The sequence below is a fragment of the Haliotis rubra genome, unplaced genomic scaffold, assembly GCF_003918875.1.
Source record: "Haliotis rubra isolate DU_JTF1 unplaced genomic scaffold, ASM391887v1 Scf516, whole genome shotgun sequence".
Taxonomy (NCBI): Eukaryota; Metazoa; Mollusca; class Gastropoda; order Lepetellida; family Haliotidae; genus Haliotis; species Haliotis rubra.
Window position 1 is genome coordinate 71317 of NW_025767209.1, and position 21610 is coordinate 92926.

General features: G+C 39.5%; 1 protein-coding gene across 1 annotated transcript; it reads right to left on the bottom strand.

Annotated features, from left to right (window-relative positions):
* Nucleotides 1-10795: 10795 nt before the first annotated feature.
* Nucleotides 10796-20524, bottom strand: LOC124292397 (perlucin-like). Its single transcript, XM_046729480.1, is given in 6 exon segments — nucleotides 10796-10912; nucleotides 10975-11231; nucleotides 11692-11785; nucleotides 16689-16768; nucleotides 20456-20470; nucleotides 20473-20524. Coding segments are annotated over 6 exon segments (540 nt in total). The 5' UTR covers nucleotides 20510-20524; the 3' UTR covers nucleotides 10796-10855.
* Nucleotides 20525-21610: the final 1086 nt, after the last annotated feature.

Genomic DNA, 21610 nt, shown 5'->3' on the forward strand with positions numbered 1-21610 from the left:
AACCCAAGCTGCCTGTTAGGCGCTAGAAGGTTATAGTCATATGACTTTTTTCCACCGGGTTCCCATTTTCCTGCTGGGTGAACAGAGACACTGTTGAACAAACTCACTTGCCTAAGGTGAGACCACATGTGTCACATGTGCTTCGTTGTGGGGCAGGACTCAAGTCCTAGAAACTCTCAGGAGTCAAGCTGCCAAACACGGTCACCCATCCAAGGACTCTCCGAGCTCGACGCTGCTTAACTTCACCGATTTGTGACCTGAGCTTTAAGCACAGGACCACGCGCCACCACCAATATACATTGCTGGTTATGAAAAAACATAAAAACAAAATTATAAGCGTACAATCGCAAATCAAAAGTGCAAAATTTTGTACTTGGGTTTACTTCCCAAGAAACGAAGCAGCCGGGATACTGAACCCAGGCAGAGCGGGTGGGTGTGCACTCAAGTGTAACGGCTGGTTCATTTGCAGATGCACTCACGGCTCATTGTGTGTGTATATATATAGATTTTTGGTTTTCTAAGTACATGCTCATTTTTTTTTGTGTATAACATTTTGCAATCAACAGACATCATAACATGTCATGTGTACAAGTATCACACCTGCTTGTCTGTGTAATTACATAATGTGACAGAGACCGAACTCGGGCCATAAATCAATGCATTTTGTTTATGGTGTATAGCCTGATAGGTCAACTTGCATGTGGTCAGTGATTGAAATTGTGTATTGAATATTGTCATTAGCAGACGGGCAGGCAGACACATAGGTGCCAGTAAAACAGACATTGAGTTTTGTCTGTGACAACGACATATCTATATCACAGTTAGAAATTCTGTCGACGCTAAATAATGAGATTGCTTTTAAGTATCGAACTGAGAAAGTGACTCGGTAAGAAGAACGTGTGGTGAAATAGACAAATGAAATTATTTAAACAGTTAAATCGGTCATCTACTGTAATAACATATAAAAAGCTCGCGCCTGAGAAATATCAACAAAACAGTAGAAAAATACCTCACACCAAAGCCTTCACCGAATATTCACCGGACAACCCGCTTCCAAGCTCCGCAAACCTATTTCACTGCGCATGTGCTATGGGCGCAGCCCAGCTGTTGAAACCACTTCCATTCCCCCACACGCTGTGGGAAAGTTAGTGAATCGTTTGAACTACGATTTCGCGCGGTTTTCTTCATCGCGTTATTTTTCAACTTTATAAGTTGAATTTGCATTTTTGATGATTTGTTTACCGAAAGGTATCAGAATCTGCAAAGTTGTGTTTTACATTGCATGTGAACTTTAAGGGAAATTGATCTGTATCATAAATTGTAACTATGTAATGTGATGGCGGATTACTTGTTTTTGAATTACATATTCTGTTTGTAAATAATAATGCAATGAATATATGTTTTTAAAAACTCATTTGGACGTTGTACTTAGAATGTTTATGAATGCAGGCTTGATCTCGTCACTAAATAGCTGGGATAATGCCGATGTGACGCAAAACCTAACTTTACAACTATCTGACTTTCCATTTCAATGAATGTTCTTAGTGAACTATATTCCTTCCATCACACCATCTGGATATAATGACCAGACACGGGGTTTACAATGGTCGTAGTTAAGAACCCGTTACACGAGGGTTTATAACGGTCATTGGGATGCCTTTTGTCAGGATTAAACAGTTATTATCAACGTTTAATCCACTTCCTACAAATGTTCAGATGGAGTGTGTAAGTGTGGGTTGCGATTTTAAATCACATTGGCAGTATTTCAGCCATATATTTCCAGAAAAAAATTATAGATTCATCATAAATAAAGGTAAATTAAAAAAACATGTCAACGAAGACAGTTAAATGACTAGAACATCCCAGATACAAATGTGAAACTATTATGTAAATCTAAAACATTTCAATATAGAAAACATTAAAAATCATATAAACAGGCAAAAGGTTGCCAGCAACTGAAGGTTGCTCACTATAACTACAGTATATTTGCTTCCTGCATGTACACCAGTTGGATTTACACCATCACTTCTGACGTTAGCAATTGTATATAAATCTAGCCATGAATTAAAATAACACATATAGAAATCAAGAATCAATATTGTGGTTGGATTACTCATCACGAGATGCTGCAGCATCTGAATTCTTTTAGTTTTAAATCTTGAACCAGTGGGTAGTTGGTTAGACAAAATGATAAAGCATATACAAGAACCCTGCTCCCCACCCACCATGGAGTCTCATCAAGAACGCAACTGCAGCGGAGGCTGACTACAATACAGATACCAGGAATACTTGGATGTTGTACTCCAGCAGGAAGGACACAGGTAGCTACAATAGTCAAACAGAGAAAAAGGCCAGCCTCATTTTCCTGATGCCAGATTCGTCCATGAGCCACCGCCTTCTAACACAAGACTCTGAGCAAACTTGTAATATAATCGAAATTTGTTGGTTCTGTTTAACCACGTGAAATATCTGTATACAAACTTAAATGAACCATGCTCACAGAGTTGGGTGGAAAAGCCGATTGATATGACACAAATATCAGCATTTGTATAGCAAATTATATGTCAGGCTGGTTCTGCCGATGGCAAGAAATCAGCAGTTTGGCCCATGAGCCACCGCCTTCCAGCATGGGACTCTAGGCAATTTATTATATCAATAATTTATAAGGGATCACAGGGATCAACGCACGGAAACAGGTTTATACATTAAACAGTCTGTCCGTGGCTATCATAAACTAAACCTGAATGTCATGGCCAATGAGAATTTACGTAGTTAAGATATATACTAAATTATTATTTTATTATAACAAAAGTTACCTGCATACGTAGTGGCCACGAGGCAAAGAAGGGCAGACAGGACCTCGACTTGCATGGCAGTTGACTCCAACCCAGCAGCACACAACGCTGTGTGTGAAGGGGGACTGATGATTCGGATGTTATGCCTGGCTGCAGAACGTGGTAGGTCCGGGACAAAGTCAGCTGTTGCGGAAAGGTGCACGAAGCTAACATGATATTTGCAATATCCATTGCAGAAAGGTGACTGTAATCGCAACACATGTAATCAGATTTCTAGCTGGACAAAAGACCCCGTGGTGTGTAACAAATGGCGTTGTCACTGTGAGTGCATCACCGCTGTGATACCGTGAGTAAAGGGATGAGTGGGTAGATTCTTATCACCCAAGTGACGCGGTCGAGACAATGTTGATGGTCTCAGGAAAGTTAACATTCTGTGACACCAGGCTAAATCAAGCAATCTATAAATTCAACTCTCTTACTGACATATATAATTAGTATTTATATTGCTTGGTTTTAGGGTTTTTATCAGTCATCAGCTAAACAACAGCCGATGTGACATTCAATTATAACTCACTCAGAACAACTGATAATTTTAGGAGCACGTACCGATTGTCCCTTTTTAATTGGTGTTGCAAGAAAAAGAAGAACAAAATAATAATTATTGAACTGGCGTTTGTTGTATTACCTGCTCATAAGTTTTCATTTTATCTTATCATACTTGTTATTACTTGATACCATTTCATTTTTTAATACCAATGACAATATCGGCTACATTTGTTCAGGCATATGAATTGTGAGTTTATACGATTTTTTTATGAGAATAACAGCATTCAAAATTATGTCAAAACTTTCAGATAGTTATGTTAATTATGAAGAGGACATGTCCACATTTTCTTATTCATCACAAACTGATATCTGATTCAAATCAGTTATATGATGTAATATATGTTATTATATTTTCCGGAAGTCGTAAGAAATCTTTGCATTGTCAATTGTATCAACTAGACAATTTCAAAGGCTCTGGATTAATTATGAATCTCTCTCAATTATCGGTGGTCGCTAAGAGGTTTCCTGTTTCAGCAGTTGCACCGGGAAAAGGTATGCAACGGTCAGTTCACGTTTCTCCCGAGAAAACACTGAAGCACTTAAAACCACAGAATTGCTTCTCTGTCATGTTTGCCACTGATGTCTCAGTTGATATCTTCCCTACACCCTGTCAATCTCGACATACGTAAACGCACACTCTACATTCATATGAGCAATCACGTTACTTCATTCGACCCTGTTAGTCACTGGCCACACTAAACCGCCTCCGTGGTGTAGTGGTTAGAGCATCCGACCGCGTCATACCAAAAGACGATAAAATATGGTACTTGTTGGTCCCTGCCTGGCGCTCGGCATTAATGGCTACAGCAAGGACTGGTCGTCTCGAAGTCAGTATACTGTGTCTGAGTGGGGTATTCATGCTTCACTGCGGCATGGTATCTCAGTGGGCTAGCACTATAAAACCAGCTTCAGTCTTGGCTAGTACAAGCAGCCGCACATACACATACACACGCATGCACGTCGTCATATGAGCGAAATATTCTCAAGCACGACTCTAAACCCAATTTCACCCCACCTCACCTTACCACACCCACCTGTAAAGAAAACTACTCCGACATCACCAACTGCACTCACGTCACAAAAGATCCACATCAGAAAGTATGTTCACGTCACATGAAAACCACATGTCCTACTATCAATCAATCAATCAATCAGAATTTATTCACTCTAAAAAGCTAAACACAAATTATATGACAAGTAAATCACCACCAACAGTCAAATAACATGAAAACCAAAACTTTACGTTCACGTCACATGACAACCGTCACCAACTTTCAATTACATCAACACACCATCACTGAATGTCCATGATAGAAACTCGCACTACACCGCCTTCATAAAACACTCCTTGCACTTATTCTTTTCACATGACATTCAATTCACTCCTTACATTGTCGCAACATGACATTCACTTCACTCCTTATATTCTTGCCACATGAGATTCACTTCACTCCTTACATTCTCGCCATTTGACATTCACTTCACTCCTTACATTCTTCCATTTGACATTCACTTCATCCCTTACATTCTCGCCACATGACATTCACATCACCCTTACATTCTCACCTCGAGACATTCGCATCCTCTTTACATTTTCGCCTCGAGAATTCTCGTCACATGGCATTCACATTCCTCCTTCCATTCTCGTGACATGACGTTCACTTCACCCCTTACATTCTCGCCACATGACATTCACATCACCCTTACATTCTCACCTCGAGACATTCGCATCCTCTTTACATTCTCATCTCGAGACATTCTCGTCACATGGCATTCACATTCCTCCTTCCATTCTCGGGACATGACATTCACGTCACCGTTACATTCTCGCTACATGACATTCACGTCACTCCTTACATGTTCGCTACATTACATGCACATCACTCCTTACATTCTCGCCACACTGTAAGTCCCCATGGTCCCTAGTCCCGTTTTTATATTGTATTGACATTTATGGAAATACTTGTTCTCGTCACGATATGGCTGAAATATTGCCGATGAGACGATAAATATTAACTCACTCACTCTCGCCACACTGATGACCCAGGACAACCGAACCACTAAGTACACTCACCTCACATAAACTCATAACAAATGCAGTTGTACAATTTAAGCTTTCAACAATCACACAGATGGTCCTGTTTTCTGAGCAGATAACGTGTGGAGTTCGGTTGTGCATCACTATCGGCTATACAATCAGTGTGATTTTGTTCACCCATTAAACCGGTATCCGGGCCTAGGAGGCCCGGTCATCCTTTTTCTTCCGTTATGATGAGATCGAAAATGCCCAAGTGTTCAAGTTCCCCGGGCCCTACACTTGAAACTTGTGTACATGAATGGGACATCCTTCGTGGTCCTCATCAGAAGGTTTTAAACGCTGACCATGTGAGTGAAGAGGCTGAGATGTTGGAACTTTTGGCAGAGTTGGTACTACTTCTAGGTCGAAAGGCAGATAGTCCTAAATGGTAGCAGTTGCATACTGAAAGGACTTGTCAGACAGACAGACAGACAGACAGACAGATATATTCAGTATAAGGCCTTCGGCCCAAAATACAGACAATATAGGGTTACAAAATATCCCTGCGCATAATACATATTTACATACATTCCATAGTATAAAATAGTACATATGCATGATATAAATATATTATAAATTACATTGCCTTATTTGTTGCACTTTAAACAAAAAGACTGAAGTTTTAAATTGAAGACAAAGGGATGCCTGTTCTACTTGAAATCACTTTAGCTGATCCGATGTCCTTGTTATAATACTCTATAAAATCAACTTCCTCTTCTCTAACTCATCCATACTGAGAAGCACTGAAAATGTCGTCTGCTAGCAAGTAAACAAAGGGGGATAACTCTTAACAAATCATGAAAAAGATTAACAGAGTTGTCTCTCTTGAATTAAACCAAGCACTTGCTATCTGGTCAAGGTTGTTTATACTAGAAATCCAATTAAACATATTCCTAAAATTCTCAATAATTTCTGGTCATACTATATTTACCAATAAGTGTAGTACGGACAAAAATAAAAGCTTCACAGATTAGAAGTACATTATATTCATTTTCAATAAAATACTTTTTGGGGATAAAACAGAGGACAGAGTCTTTCTTCATATGGTGTAGCTTGATGTCTTCCAGTGTTGACAGCTATTCTAAAGTTACTGCATCTGAAGCGTGATAAGATCCTTTTCAAGCGAGATGGAAGTGATGAGTTCAGATGGTATTCAACAGTCAGTAGGGATTTATATTGTTTATATGAATAAGAGTCAGATAGGTTATCCTTGGTCACGGTTGATGGTGGGCTTATGGCGTTTGATGTGAATGGTTTCGGTGAGCTTGCGTTTAGTGAAGTCCGTTTGGTTGTTGGCGAGAATGGTGAAGTCGGACCACTCTATTTGATAATTGGGGTTTGCTTTGATGTGGTCAGAGATAGCTGATTTGGTGTCGGAGTTAGCAACAGAGGTGCGATGTTCTTTGACTCGGGTGTTGATGGGTCGGGATGTTTCACCTATGTAGCTTTGTCCACAATCACAGTTTATTTTATAAATAACACATTTCGGGTTGTTTTCTTCCGTTGGCATGGAGGAGGTTGTTGAGGCTGGAGGACGCTGAGAAGGTTGTGTCTATGCCTGCCTATTGTTTCAGGAGTCGGCTGATTTGATGTGATGGTTTACCTATGTAGGGAATGGATATCTTGATGGGGGCTGATTCTGGTTTAGATCTTTTGGCAGGAGGTGAAAGCGTTGCTTCGATGGTTCTGTTGACTATTTCAGGTGGGTAGTGGTTGCGTTCTACAAAGACTTTCCTTAGGTGTTCAATTTCTTCTTGTAGGTTTGTTGAGCAGATGGTTTTGGCTCTTCTGGTCAACAGGCAGGCATAGACACAACCACACCACATGACATTCACACACCCTTTACATTCTCGCCACACATTCACATCCCTCTTTACATTCTCTCAACACATGACATTCACATTCTTTCATAGATTCTCGCCACACCACAGTCGCATCCCTCTTACATTCTCACCACATGACATTCACACACCCCTTACGTTCTCGCCACACATCCACATCCCCGATAAATTCTCTCAACACCACAGTCACATCCCTCTTACATTCTCACACTCCTTACGGTCTCGCCACACATTCACATCCCTCCTTACATTCTCTCAACACATCACATTCTTTCATAGATTCTCGCCACACCACATTCACATCCCTCTTTCATTCTCACCACATGACGTTCACATCGTTCCGTACATTCTCACCACAATACATTCACATCCCGCCTTACATGCACCTCACATTCACATCCCTCCTCACAACACATGCAACGCTCGCCTTGCATTCTTACAACATGACATTCACATTCCCCTTACATTCTCTCAATACCACACTCACATCCCTCCTTGCATTCTCACAACACCACATTCACATCACTCCTTACTTTCTCGACACACCACATTCACATCCCTCCTTACATTCTCACAACACCACATTCACATCACTCCTTACTTTCTCACCACATGACATTCACATCACTCCTCACATTTTCTCCACACGATAGGCACGACACCCTGTACATTCACGTCACTCCCTTTACACATGATAACCACATCACTAAGTATACTCATGACACATGACACCCGCACCACTATGTACACTCACTTCACATTAACTCATAAAATAGCAGTTGTACAATTTCAGTTTCAGAAATCCCACAGATGGTCCTGGGTATATTTTGTGAGCAGATAACGTGTGGAGTTCGGTTGTGCATCACTGTCTGCTACAAAATCAGTGTCAACATGTGTTGTTGGATCGTTGTATAATGATAATCTATTGATTTGCGTTTGACACGGACACAGTATCGAGTGAAACTGAACCAACAGCCTTTAACAGCACCACTGACTTAGGAGCGAATGTGTTGGTTGAAACATCAAACAAACACGTTAAAGTACACATCACGTATGTATGCCATGATACAATTCCTCACTCACAAATAATATTTTGTTTTAACCTTGAGCACTGAATACACGAGCACACATCAATAAAGGCAACGATCACGAAGCGTTCTCACGAAATACACAGTGCCATTCACAAGCGGTTAAATGAACATGTTACATTGTCTTAGTAAATTACAGATTATGTGCTAAAATCTGTCTTTACTGAGAAAGTGTAACCTCAAATATAACGTATGAATATGCTTTGTCGTTTTACATAAAATGTTTGGCTGCGAACGTTTTCTTTTTTCCAGTTAATGAGTTATATTAATTTGCTAAAGGTCTCAAAAGTCCTCATGGTCTTCTTTGCAGTTAATGCTAAAGAATTGTGTTAGAACAATATTACACTTTCTCCCTTTAATGTTTTCGTACCAAATATATCATATATTATCTCTTCAATAACAGCGAAACAACCATTTTTCAAAACCCTCTTTCCTGTGCAGGTGTATGATCTGTTTGTTATCACAATCCCCTCGAATGAGTCCACTCTTTCTAATTCTTGGAGCCATTAGAACTTAAATGTTAGTATGAAGGTTAGTTGCTTGTATGGAACAGGACACAAACTGATATGTGGCAGTGCTATTGATTGTGTATCAGTGACGAGTGTTTAGCGAAACACGGATTCAAGTACCTAAAATCATAGATATTCTGGAGAACAGCGATCCTTTTTCAAATATGCATCCATAAATCGTAGATACACATGGAAGAGAATCGACTTTATAACACAAACTGGGGCAGTGTTATTCTTTGTGTAATTATCTTCCAAGTGTAATGAATTGTATATTTGGATAGTCGTTGAGGGACATGGTTTGCTATATTTCGACTTGTGCTATATTTAAACGGTTATGGACGTTAGCACAGGGAAGTACGACCCTACAGAATGTTTCAGTATATTCTGACCCAGGCAGTTGGTAAATCTCCTGCAGACATGTTCATAGGTATGTAAGAGGAGCTCCCTCTTCCTCTTAATCCCGTGTTACATCTTACAACCTACATGAAGAATAGCAGCGTGGACATAATTTTTTCCCGGATACTCTGCCTATTTTGGAAACTGCAATGAATTGAATATTATCATCATTGTTTTCAGTGCTATAATCACTTCCTTCGTACCATTTGAGTTTGTATTGCCATTCTTTGGGGTCTTTTTTTCTTTTTAGTTATTTTTTTTCGTTTTTTATATTTGCTTCTTCTCTAATACCTTAGTAGTCATTGGCTACAAATTAGTAAACTTAGTTAATTTCATAACACAACAGTTAATTACATCACATTTCCTTGTTGTTTGTTTTCTTTCAACTTGAGAATCAACACATAACAACGTGGAACAAGATTTCTGAGTTAATACCAAGGTCTCACGATGTTCTTATTTGTCTGCTGTAGCGTCTGACCCGTGAAGATCCGGGATAGAATAGGTCTTCAGCATCCCATGCTTGCCACAAAGGGCGACTATGCTTGTTGTAAGAGGCGACTAACGGGATCGGTGGTCAGGCTCGCTGACCTGGTTGACACATGTCATCGGTTCCCAACTGTGCAGATCGATGCTCATGCTGTTGATCACTGGGTTGTGTGGTCCAGACTCGATTATTTACAGACCGCCGCCATATAACTGGAATATTGCTGAGTGCGGCGTAAAACTAAACTCACTCACTCACACACTGCTGTAGCGAATATCAAGGGGTCTTTATTATATGTCGTATATCTTGGACTAGCATCTAATGATTTTTGCAATTACAATTGGCTTCATATGGAATTATTCATTCTCATCATCATTTTTTGATATCCTAGTTGAACCCTGAAAAAAATGACTGCATGAGAGGTGAAAACAAGGGTTATTACCTACTAAATTATTGCATTGAAGAAGTAGTTGTTTGTCTTTTGGGGACAGATTATGTTATTATGTTACAATGTATAAGAAAAATACGAGAGGCACCTACAACCCTTTTCACAGATGAGTTTAGTTCGCACCTCGTGCGGATTACACAGTGTCTTCAGTTAAATCGGTTATGGTTTCAAATCAAATTCAGAGACTATAAGTTCGTTCTAACAATAATCTAATTATCAAACTCAGTATGGTTATCGTCCAAGGAGTTCTTGTTAATAACGGATGCAGAGGTCCCGAGTTCAGATAAATTGTGGGAGGCCTATTTCAGTTGTCTCATGCTATGAGGGGCGGCAGGGTAGCCCAGTGGGTAAAGCATTCGATCGTCTCTCCGAACACCTGGCTTCTATTCCCGACATGGGTACTCACTCACTCACTCACTCTTGCTTTGGTATAACCGGAATAATGCTATAAGCGGTGTAAAACCATGCCAACTCACTCATCAAATACCATTTAGATACAAAAGTGCCTCAATATAAGCAGAACAAGACAAAGAAAAACAACAACACAAGACAACATGCTGAAGGCTTTATTTCACCTCCTGTTGCAGGATTGCATGCAAACTGTCCCTCTGTTACAGGTTTGCATGCAAACTGTCCCTCTGTTGCAGGTTTGCATGCAAACTGTCCCTCTGTTGCAGGTTTTGCATGCAAACTGTGCAAACTGTCCCTCTGTTGCAGGTTTGCATGCAAACTGTTGCAGGTTTGCATGCAAACTGTTGGTGTATGATATGCGTTCCTTTTCACAAATAAAATGTGATGGTTTTTGACATTGATAATCATTCCACAGATAGTTTCCTAAAACCCGTCTTAACTCAAGACAGTGTTCGATACCTCCCGCATTATCAGGTTGTCCTGGATTCCAGTTTGTGTAGTTCATGCGGCGTTGTCCTTCCCACAGCCATCTCCCCTCTATGTTCAGATCAGAAGCACCAAGCCAGTAATTGAAAGCTGCAAACAGGGGACAGCTGAAGGAATTCAGTATATCGATACCAAGAAATAGATTGTATAAACTTGTGTTATGTAAAGTTTAAACTAGTATCAACTGTCTAATAGAGTAGGTATAGGTTAAGAGAATTACCCGCTGTGTTTGGTAAAGGTAAGAACTGCAATGTTTCTGCATACGATTCTCTTATATCAGAAGAATATTGAAATCGATTATTATAATATCAGTGATGTCTTCTTCTCTGACTACTATTTATTTATTACAACACAGTCGTGTAATGAGAAATCAGTGACATCATTCCACACATTGCTGTAATATTGCAAAACACAAGCCCTGAGAGTCTCATCAAACATCCCTTAGGAGCGGTTTGTCTCAGGCTGCACCTGCCGTGAGGAGTATGAGGTAAGGGTGCAGGCATGGGAGTGCAAGGTGTAATTAAAGCAACAGGTCATATTAAAGTCTCACCTTCACCAAGACGGGTAGCATATCCCCTGATGAACGAATCTTCATCTTTGTTTGATATTATGGCAAGGTGGCTCTCCAAGTATCGACAGTAGCCCTGAAAAGTACACTCATTATTCAGTGCATCTCTTTATTACATAAATACAGTAGACTAAAATTGTTCAGGTCGAAAAAGGTGATAGTTGCTCATATTTTTATCTGTGACAGAAATGGACTTTGTAAAAATCCAGCTTTGCGGCACTTCCGGTGGCGCTCATGTCGACAGGGCGAGGTCCTCTGCCAAATCCATCTGAATCTGTCTTAAATGGACACAAAAACAATCTCAAGGAAGACCACACGTGGAAATAAAGGTAAAGAGGAACAGGGACACAGTTTAGACAACTTTATTGTTACAAGAAGTAAAACTGCATCAAAGGCAGCGGCCATGTTGGTTAGCGACTTTGAAGAAATGAAAGCTTTCAATGAAAAATCTCTCCAGGACCAAACGCTCGACATGGGTAGCAAATTAGACAATATTAATACTGAACTAACTCCTCTCCAGAAGAAAACGGACGAAATTGTGAATTCAGTGGAATTTAACGCTTCACAAATTGAAGCGTACTATGATAAGAGACAATAAAGATATCAAAGGTATTAAACTCAATTGAAGGAAGAATATAAATTGGAACAATATGCTGATGATACTCAATTATATTTGGCCTTAAAGCAGTTGTAGAAAGTTTACACAAATTCTATTAAATGTCAGGGCCTAAGATAAACATTGAAAAAACAAAAGCTATTTGGATAGGTTCAATGATTGGTAGCACAGTGAAATTATGTGCAGAAAATAGCCTAGACTGGCATGAAGGTGACTTTAACATCCTTGGTATATATTGGAGGATTTATAGGTAATCAATACTAGAAAAAGACTAGAAACAATTAATAAAATTCTTGCTAGTTGGAAAAAGAGAAAACTAACCTTACATGGGAAAATTACAGTCTTGAAAACATCGGCAATATCAACTTTAGTACATATTATTTTCTGTGTTACCATCACCCCCTAAGGAAAATCTTATATGGGGCAAACATTTTTTTTTTTTGTCTTTCAATGATGTAAAAAAAGCTTAACTGCACCAAAGGAACAATTTTAGAGTACAATAAAATGATTATAAATATTCCCAAATCTTGAAAAAAATACTTTTTATCTGATCCCGTAGGTACTGAAAACCTCTCACTAAACTCAAATCTTCAAGACCTACTTTCTCAAATTTTCTATGACAAACATATAGCAAATGATACTCCACCTACAGTTTGTCAGATATGGCAGAATGAACTAAATACAGATATTTCATGGACATCTTGCTTTAAAAATACAGATACTGCACAAACCATGTAAGGCTTATAGATTTTTAGTATATATTTATGAACAGAGCCATTTATACGCGAAAGAGTTGGTGCAAATGAAGATAATTGAAACAAATATGTGCTCTTTTTGAGCCAGAAAGCCTCCAACGTGTATTCATAAAGTGCAATCTTGTACAGGATTGTGGGAGAAAGGTTGAAAACTTTATTAATCCTACACATTGTGATGTTCCTATTTCTGATGAAGACATTCTCTTTTGCAACAGTTCAGTTAGTCTGTTAGCAACATACATTGTCCTGCTGGCTTATCCATTGATTGTCTTGCTAATATCGTCAAAGATGTGTACAAAGTAGAAAGAATTATTGCTTGTAAGAACAATGTTTTGCCTAAATTTCATTCCAGCTGGAAACCTCTGAACAATGTATTACATATATTATAAAATCATACACCTGACATGTCCATGATTTTTTGAGCGCTTCATTGCTGATGCTCTGAAAAACATTGATAAATGTAATCAACTGTACACCTTCTGAACTGAAATGAATAAACAAAATTTGAAAAATCAAAACAAAAGTTTCCGCAATCCAAATATGAAAAAATAAAGGAACACTTGTGCTTTCATGTGATCCCTTATTTTTTCCCCAGTATATATTGGTCTGTGGAAAATATTTTTACTTTATGTCTATATATTCTGCCGAATGCATTATTCTTTGCAATATAACTACATTTCGTCCCCGCTGGTGCAAATATGTCTAGTCACATAGTGCTCAATTGTTTGCATATTGTGCTATAAAATACTGACTTGTTGTTGTTATACTGTGTATAAGAGTTTGTTATTTATTCGGGGCCTAGATTTCCGAAGCTCACTTAGCGCTAAGATAGTTGTACGATAATGTTAATGTATGGCACTTACGACAATCTTGGCGCTAAGAGAGTTTCGAAAATCCAGGCACAGTACTTTAATCAGATTTTGTTGTTGATCCTGTGCTGATGTTGAAATGTTGTGTAAGAGTGATCAGATGTATGTACCTGTATAATACGCTTACAATGTTAGAACCCGTCTGTTTTAGATATTTACTAGAGAAATGTGTTCTTTATTGAAGACAATTGTATAAACTGCAAGTGATTCTATGGCGTTTGATTGGCTGACCAAGTAAGTAGAAGAAAACTGTCACATGCACAGACAACAGTTACTATTTGTTGATTGGCTGACAACTGTATGAGTGAAGTTTGTGTTGTAGTTTGCGCATTCATAACTACTCATGTCATTCTGGCAACCTGGATGGCGACTCGTACCCCTATCGTGGCCATGTTCACGACTGGGCCTTGTCTAAAAGCAAAAGGTCAGGAGATGAAAATTGTTTAGAACTATTTCCAAGGAAATATCACTTTCAATTACCAAACATGGTACTCCTAGAAAATCCCATATCCCATGGGCAAAACAGTTATACACTCATTCCCTTCGTTAAGATGTTTCAGTGTTGAGAGTTGCTGATCCTTTAGTTCAAAGTTTATGTTTAAATTGTGCTTTGCATAGTTTAGAGAAGTTTCAAAGTTTGACGGTGCCGCTATTTTCATGCTTCGAAATGCGTTTTAATACGCGCGATTTGATTGCTTTGCCACGATTCTTGGCTATAATGGCATACTAGTCTTTTTGTAGGTCATGGAAAGAGGCGAGTAGTTACGAATGGTAGTTTGCCCTGAATGATGTCACTAATTTTGTGTCCTTGTCTATAGTATGTAGTGTGTTGATGATAATTATTATGATTATATATTTTTATTATTGACATATTCATAGGAGTTAATGTCAGCGTGTTTGTACATTTATGCAGGTATTAACATTAAAAGGTGTGCAAAATTATACTTTTCACATTGATACTGCCATAAATGTAGATACTATAGATGTCAGTTCTAAAATAAAACAAACAATTCAAACAGAGAACAGTATTTTAGTCATGTGAAAGGATTTCAGGCTTTCTACATTGTCAAAATCAGGCAAAGAAAATTAATGGTTAAATTATATGTAAATATTCCAGATTGCCAAGATCTCAGGTGAACCATATCTCAAGAACATGAAATAGTTTTTATTTAATTTATGTTTTTTTATGAAATATTCTATCTTACCTATAAAAGGAAATATTTTTTGACAGAGTGAAAGGTTCATGACATGAACTCAGTATTTTACCTCCCCTTTGCCAGATGTCTTCTGTTAAAATGACCTTGATGTCAAATTATACACTGACAAGTTTGGAATAAACGTATGAACAGGAAAAAAACCAAACTTTGCGGCAAAAACATTCCACTTTCCCCAATGTCAACATCTGCGTTTGGGATTTAAAAAGGCAGGTCCGATGAATATCCTCTTGCGATGAAACTCCTCGGGCAGTTTTGTTCACATCCGTCACTGACAAGATGCCACAGAGATACAAAATACTGACACTTCTGGGTTCACGTCATCCTTTATGGCAGCTATGTCATCGTTATATATTTCTTATGTATTTGAAACTTCTTATGCTAACAGCTTTTGTAGAAAGCTGGCCACGCAGTTTCGTTGGGCGCTATCCTTCTTGTTCACAAATTGATATGAAATTTTAATGGGATTTTACATTAATTACCCAATGGCAAAAATACTATTTATTGTTTCGGTTAAGTTACACGGTGCATCAACTAATTCAAGTTCAAGACAAATATTCAAGTATTTTCTATGAATGTGTCATTCTTTGTTTTTCAGCTCTATATCCTGTTTGCGCCTCAGAAACCATATGTGACAATGTGCATGGAAAATAATATTTAGGTTGAATTGTTTTGAGTATATTCTTTTTCAAAATATATAAAACGACAATACTAAATGGAAGTATATATCAAATAAGATATTTTATGTGTCTGAATCCAGTCAGACAATCCAGTGCTGAACCTCATGGGTGTCAATATTCTTAACTGGAACACAATGACACGAGTCAACCAAGTCCACGCACTGGACCAACCGACCGTTAGTCGCCTCTGATGGCGTGCCTGGGTTGCAGTTCTCACCCGCACCTTACAAGAGGCCAAAATCTTTCAACTTACATTTTACCAAACCAATTACTATGGTGGTTTGATACTTTATTTATTGCATAAGTATGAAAGTGAGTGAGTGAGGGAGTTAAAATTTAAAGTCACATCCGCAATATTTCAGCCATATCGTGACTAAAACTAGTTCTTAACTTATAATACATACAGATAATATATAAAACCCTGTCAACGAAGGACAGTAAAACCACCACATTATCACAAAATGAGTTAAAACTAGCTGGCATGTAACTTTAAAAGTAGAAAACTATTTTTGGACAATACAATGTAATAATGGGCCAGTAATCGCCAACAACTGAAGGTAGATCACCATACTAGGGACCATGGGGACTTAGAGTGTCTTTGCTACCTGCATGGACCCTACCTGGATTAATAAGTATGAAAGACTGAATTTTGTAAAGTCCAGAAAGGATATGTTTTTTTACAATTCTAAACTCGCTCACTCACAGGTGGCAAGAATATTCAATTTCTGTGATACTAGTTGTTTTTTGGTGGCGTGGTAATTTGAAGCCCATTGGGATACAGTATTTCATTGTCTCAGTTCCTTTAAATGTGAGAAGAATGTACATAATAGTCCTATAACACTTACTGCCGCCTCTGCAAACGAACTTCTAATGGTTGAGAACCAGTAGCAGGATCTTCTGTTTTGATGAAATCCGAGTGGGCATCCTGATAACAAATAATGTCAATCATACTTAGCATCACCTGGAAACAAAGTAGAACATCTGTGAAACAGAAAGCTTAAAGTACTAGCAAAGGAAGGAGGGACTGCATAAAAATGGGCTTTACATATTGTACCCACGTGGGGAATCGAACACGGTCCTCTTGTCGATACAAAGATATATACCCTTCAGCTTTCATCATATTTATGAATTGATGTAAAATATGCCAGAAAACCCCTTTCCTTGTGTGGAAAATAACGACTTAGATAGTAGATGTTGTCTATGTATCAGCGGACTTAGTGACATTTGGAGCTCGTTTAAACACCTGTCACAAACACATGCAAAATCAAGTTGTCTTAAACTGTGAAAATGAGGAATTCAAATGGGGAATTGTATAGGATACAATGTTTGTCCCTGATGAGTCCAGGCACCTTTGAAGAGCCCACCAGTGGCCCGTGTGGACCCGGGGACATATAGGTCTACATCACCTCATTGCTGATCGTAAGACCGATTTGGGCAACGTGTTTCCCGTGGGTTGCAACCCTGTGTCGGTGGAGGATGGGAGTCTTGTGGTTGAGGGCAATAAGAGCCTGGAACCGTGTTTCTTTTGCCCAGACACCACTTTGCCCCTGACTTCAGCTTGACGGGTTGTAGAATTGGCTCGATTCAATCAATCGGCTGGTCACGCCAAGCCCTGTCCATGGACAAAAGTTGAGTTGAGTTGGGCTTTACGTCACATCGGCAGTATTCCAGCCATATAGTGACGGGAACAAGTCTGCATTGATAAACATTGTAAGTGCAGTGTCAAAGTGAGTTTTATTTCAATAACATATATTCATTACATTGTCATTTAAATTCTAACTTCCCTCAGGTAGTTCACTATCAGATGAGCGCTCACGCGGGAGAACAGATCTTTCCGACTTGTTGCATCATAATGTGAGTCCCTTGCAGACAATAAGTCCACACAATCAAGCAGAATATGCTTGATGGTGAAAACCTCATCGCAAGAGATACACATGGGGGGTCCATCCCCATCCGTTTTCAGCAGATAGTCATGAGTAAACTGACTGTGGCCAATACGACATCGTCGTAAAATTACCTCATCACGTCTTGACTGACAACCCAAGTAGGTATAACCAATTGTTGGCTTCAGTTCTACTCGGGTGTCCCACAAAATTCTTATGCAATTATTGTTCATTCTTTTGACAATGAATGTTTGTATTTCAAATTATGTTATATATGTTATATATATGTCCTATGCCAGAAGGCGGTCGTTCATGGGCCAATCTGGTGAATAATGTTTACCTCCAATTTCTTGTCAAGGGCCGAACCAGTCTGACTTTAAATTAGTAGATAAATGCAGCTGTTCATGTCATATTTTCTGGAGTGTAACACCCCTGTATCCCTGGTGTCAGCATCTCGGAGGGGGCACGAACAGGCTTTCGTCAATAATGTTTTTCGTCACTATGAGTCTAATCTTGAACATTTGATATAGCCCATCAACCCCCTATTGTAGTAAGCTTCAAACCTATGTTCATACTTCTCAATACCAGGCTTGCGATTCTGCACAATGTGGTCCCTTGTTCGACCAAATAGGTTTTGTACTTTGTGGTAGACAATGTGACGTGCTACTGTTTCTGTTCAGTTTTGTAAATAAAGTATTCATGGCGTCACATTCAACGTCGATATATTTTGGTGATTTAAACCGTTTATCACTCTTTGTGAATTTTGCCAAATATTGTAGGCACAGAACTTTAAATTCCTGTCGTGGCATCGTTCACGACAGAGCGCGATGTCTTTCTGATATGACTGAAGAAGATATTGCTACAGAGCTAAAAGAACAAGCTGTTACAGCAGTAAAACGCTTCACCGTTTAGAGAGAGGGTGTCACAGTTAAAACTAATACGTATCTCTTGACGTTTGCTCGTTCTACTATTCCATCATCAATCAAAGCAGGATGTTTGATCATCGGAGTGGAGGTGTATGTACCCAATTCACTCCGGTCTTATAAATTATAAAAGTTCGGCCATGGTTCTCAATCGTGTCGTAACCCTATTAGTTACACGGTGTTTTTGACTGTAAGACCCTTGTAAATTCCATATTTCCTGAGGCACAGCCTCCAAGGTTTTGTCTCCAAGAAACCTACCTAAAAAGGACTGATAAATTTGACATCCGTCGGTACATTTCCTACCACTCCTTTTCTCCTCCCGGTGTAAAAGCTACAGGAGGCACTTCTATCCTGGTGAGTCAGGACATCCTCCATAACCCTGTTCCACTTAACACCAACCTACAAACTGTTGCTGTCCGCATGACTCTGAACATAGGGTTTACACTATGTTCACTATATCGTCCCCCTTCCTCAACTATACGCCTAGCACATCTTCAGAACTTGTATGATCAGCACCCGAAGCCCTGCATAATCATAAGCGACCTGAACAGCCATAACCCTCTATGGGGGAGTACTGATACAAATAATAAGGGAAAGGTCCTTGAAGATTTTCTCTCAAATAATGATCTATGCATCTTCAACGATGGATCAAACACTTATCTCCATCCTGCCACTAGAACATACTATCACTCACAGATTCTAATCTTTTAGACAAGCTTGAATGGTCGGTCCGCAATGACCTTTGTGGAAATGGCCACTTCCCAACAATTCTTACTCCTATAAATCCCGTGGATGAACCACCTTCAACAAGGTAGAATTTTACTAAGCCCAATTGGCCATTGTTCCAACTGAATGCCGTTAAAATGACAAATGCCAGGGCAAGACGTACATTTAAACAAACTAAACGCCGGTCTTCGAGGAAGTAGGTGTCCAAACTCAACTCCCGCACACGCATGTCCAAGGTGCGGAACAGCATGCAAAAGATTAAGAGCAAAGGATCCAAATCTGGAGTTGGCCATCTTAAAGATGGTGGCTCTCTTTTAACAAATATATTTGAAATTGCAAACAAACTTGGCGAAACTTTGGCAAACCACTCCTCCTCATCTAATAATAACCCTCAGTTCCAGAAATACCAAACCCAACAAGATAAGAAATCAGTCAATTTTAACTCTGATAATGGAGAGGATTACAATGAAACGTTTTCTCTCCATGAAGTACGTACTGCCCTGGGGCAGGCTCACGACACTGTGGCGGGAGCTGATGATATTCATTATCAACTTCTGAAACACCTTCCAGATTCAAGTTTGGAAACTCTACTCAATATATTTGATGACATTTGGACAACCGGAAACTTTCCTCCTTCGTGGCATAATGCCATTATCATCCCTATACAAAAGCCTGGCCGGGATCATACCGATCCCTCAAACTACCGTCCTATATCACTAACTAGCTGTGTTTGTAAAACAATCGAGCGAATTTTCAACAATCGATTAATCTAGTACTTGGAGACCATTAACTTCCTTAGTGTGACCTCCAGTGTGGTTTCCGAAGTACCATTGACCATCTGGTCTGATCCCGTCCAGGCTTTGGTACAGGGATGATATTTAAATGGCATTATGCCATGAAAGAGGAACATTTCCAGATATTCAAATGTCATGAAATATATGTTTCCGTCAGGAGGGTCTGAAGAAGCATCAACTATACCCTGTGGATTGGTTGGCAGAAATGGTATACACAGGCCACTCCGGGAAGCAATTGACATGACATGGTTACTGAAATTCATAAATAAATAAAGAAAATAGTTACCTGCATACGCTGTAATACAAGGCAAAGCAGGGCAGACAGGACCTCGACGTGCATGACAGGTGACTTCAACTCAGCAGCACACAACGCCGTGTGTGCAGGGGGGCTGACAACTCGGCTTTTATGTCTTGTTTTAGGAGTGGGCAGATCCGGGACAAATGCAGCTGTTGCAGAATCTTGCACGAGGCTAACACAATGTATTAAATCAGAGCACATGTAAATAGCTGAAGAGGCCAGAGAACTCGGCTTGATAAGGTGCTAAAACCAGAGTCGATTGTACAATTTTGTTTAGATCATGAGTACATATTAGGTTCAGTAGTGTTACTGCTGTATGATGTTGTTTTTAAAAGAAAACGTGTTCACTCAACTGACAATGGATGATACAATTATAATTATTTTAGCAGAATATACCTACTGTCTTAATTAAACTGAAATTATAAAACAAAAGCACATCAATAAGTGAATTGACATGTAATATTCGCCTAACATGCAGTTTGTCCCGTACATGTGTGAACGTTCTTCAGTGCGTGAATGATCTTTGGAATGCCACGGAACCTCAAAGTGTCCATTAATAGGAAATAAGGACTAAGGTCAATCTGTCGGGATATCCAGATGTCTGGATGCATGGGTGGATTGGCGGATGGATATCTACATAACTGACTGGAATACTGCCGATTTGACGTAAAAATTCATCTCACTCACTTACTTACTCAAAACAACTGATAATTTTAGTAGCGTGGACATTTTGTTCCTTTGTAACTGGTATTGCAAGATCAAAAGGAACCACACCCTACACGTCACATGACGACCACACCACACCCTACACCCGTCACATGACGACCACACGTCACCCTACACACCAATCACATGCCGACCACACCACACCATACACACCCGTCACACGACGATCACACCACACCCTACACGCACATCACATGTCAACCACAGCACAACCTACACACACTTCACAATGCGATCACACCCCGCCCTCCACACACGTCACATGACAACACACCACACCCTACCCACATATCACATGACGACCACACCACACCCTACACACCAATCACCAAACGACACACACACACACCCTACACACACGTCACATGACAACCACACCACACCCTACACACACGTCACATGACGACCATACCATAC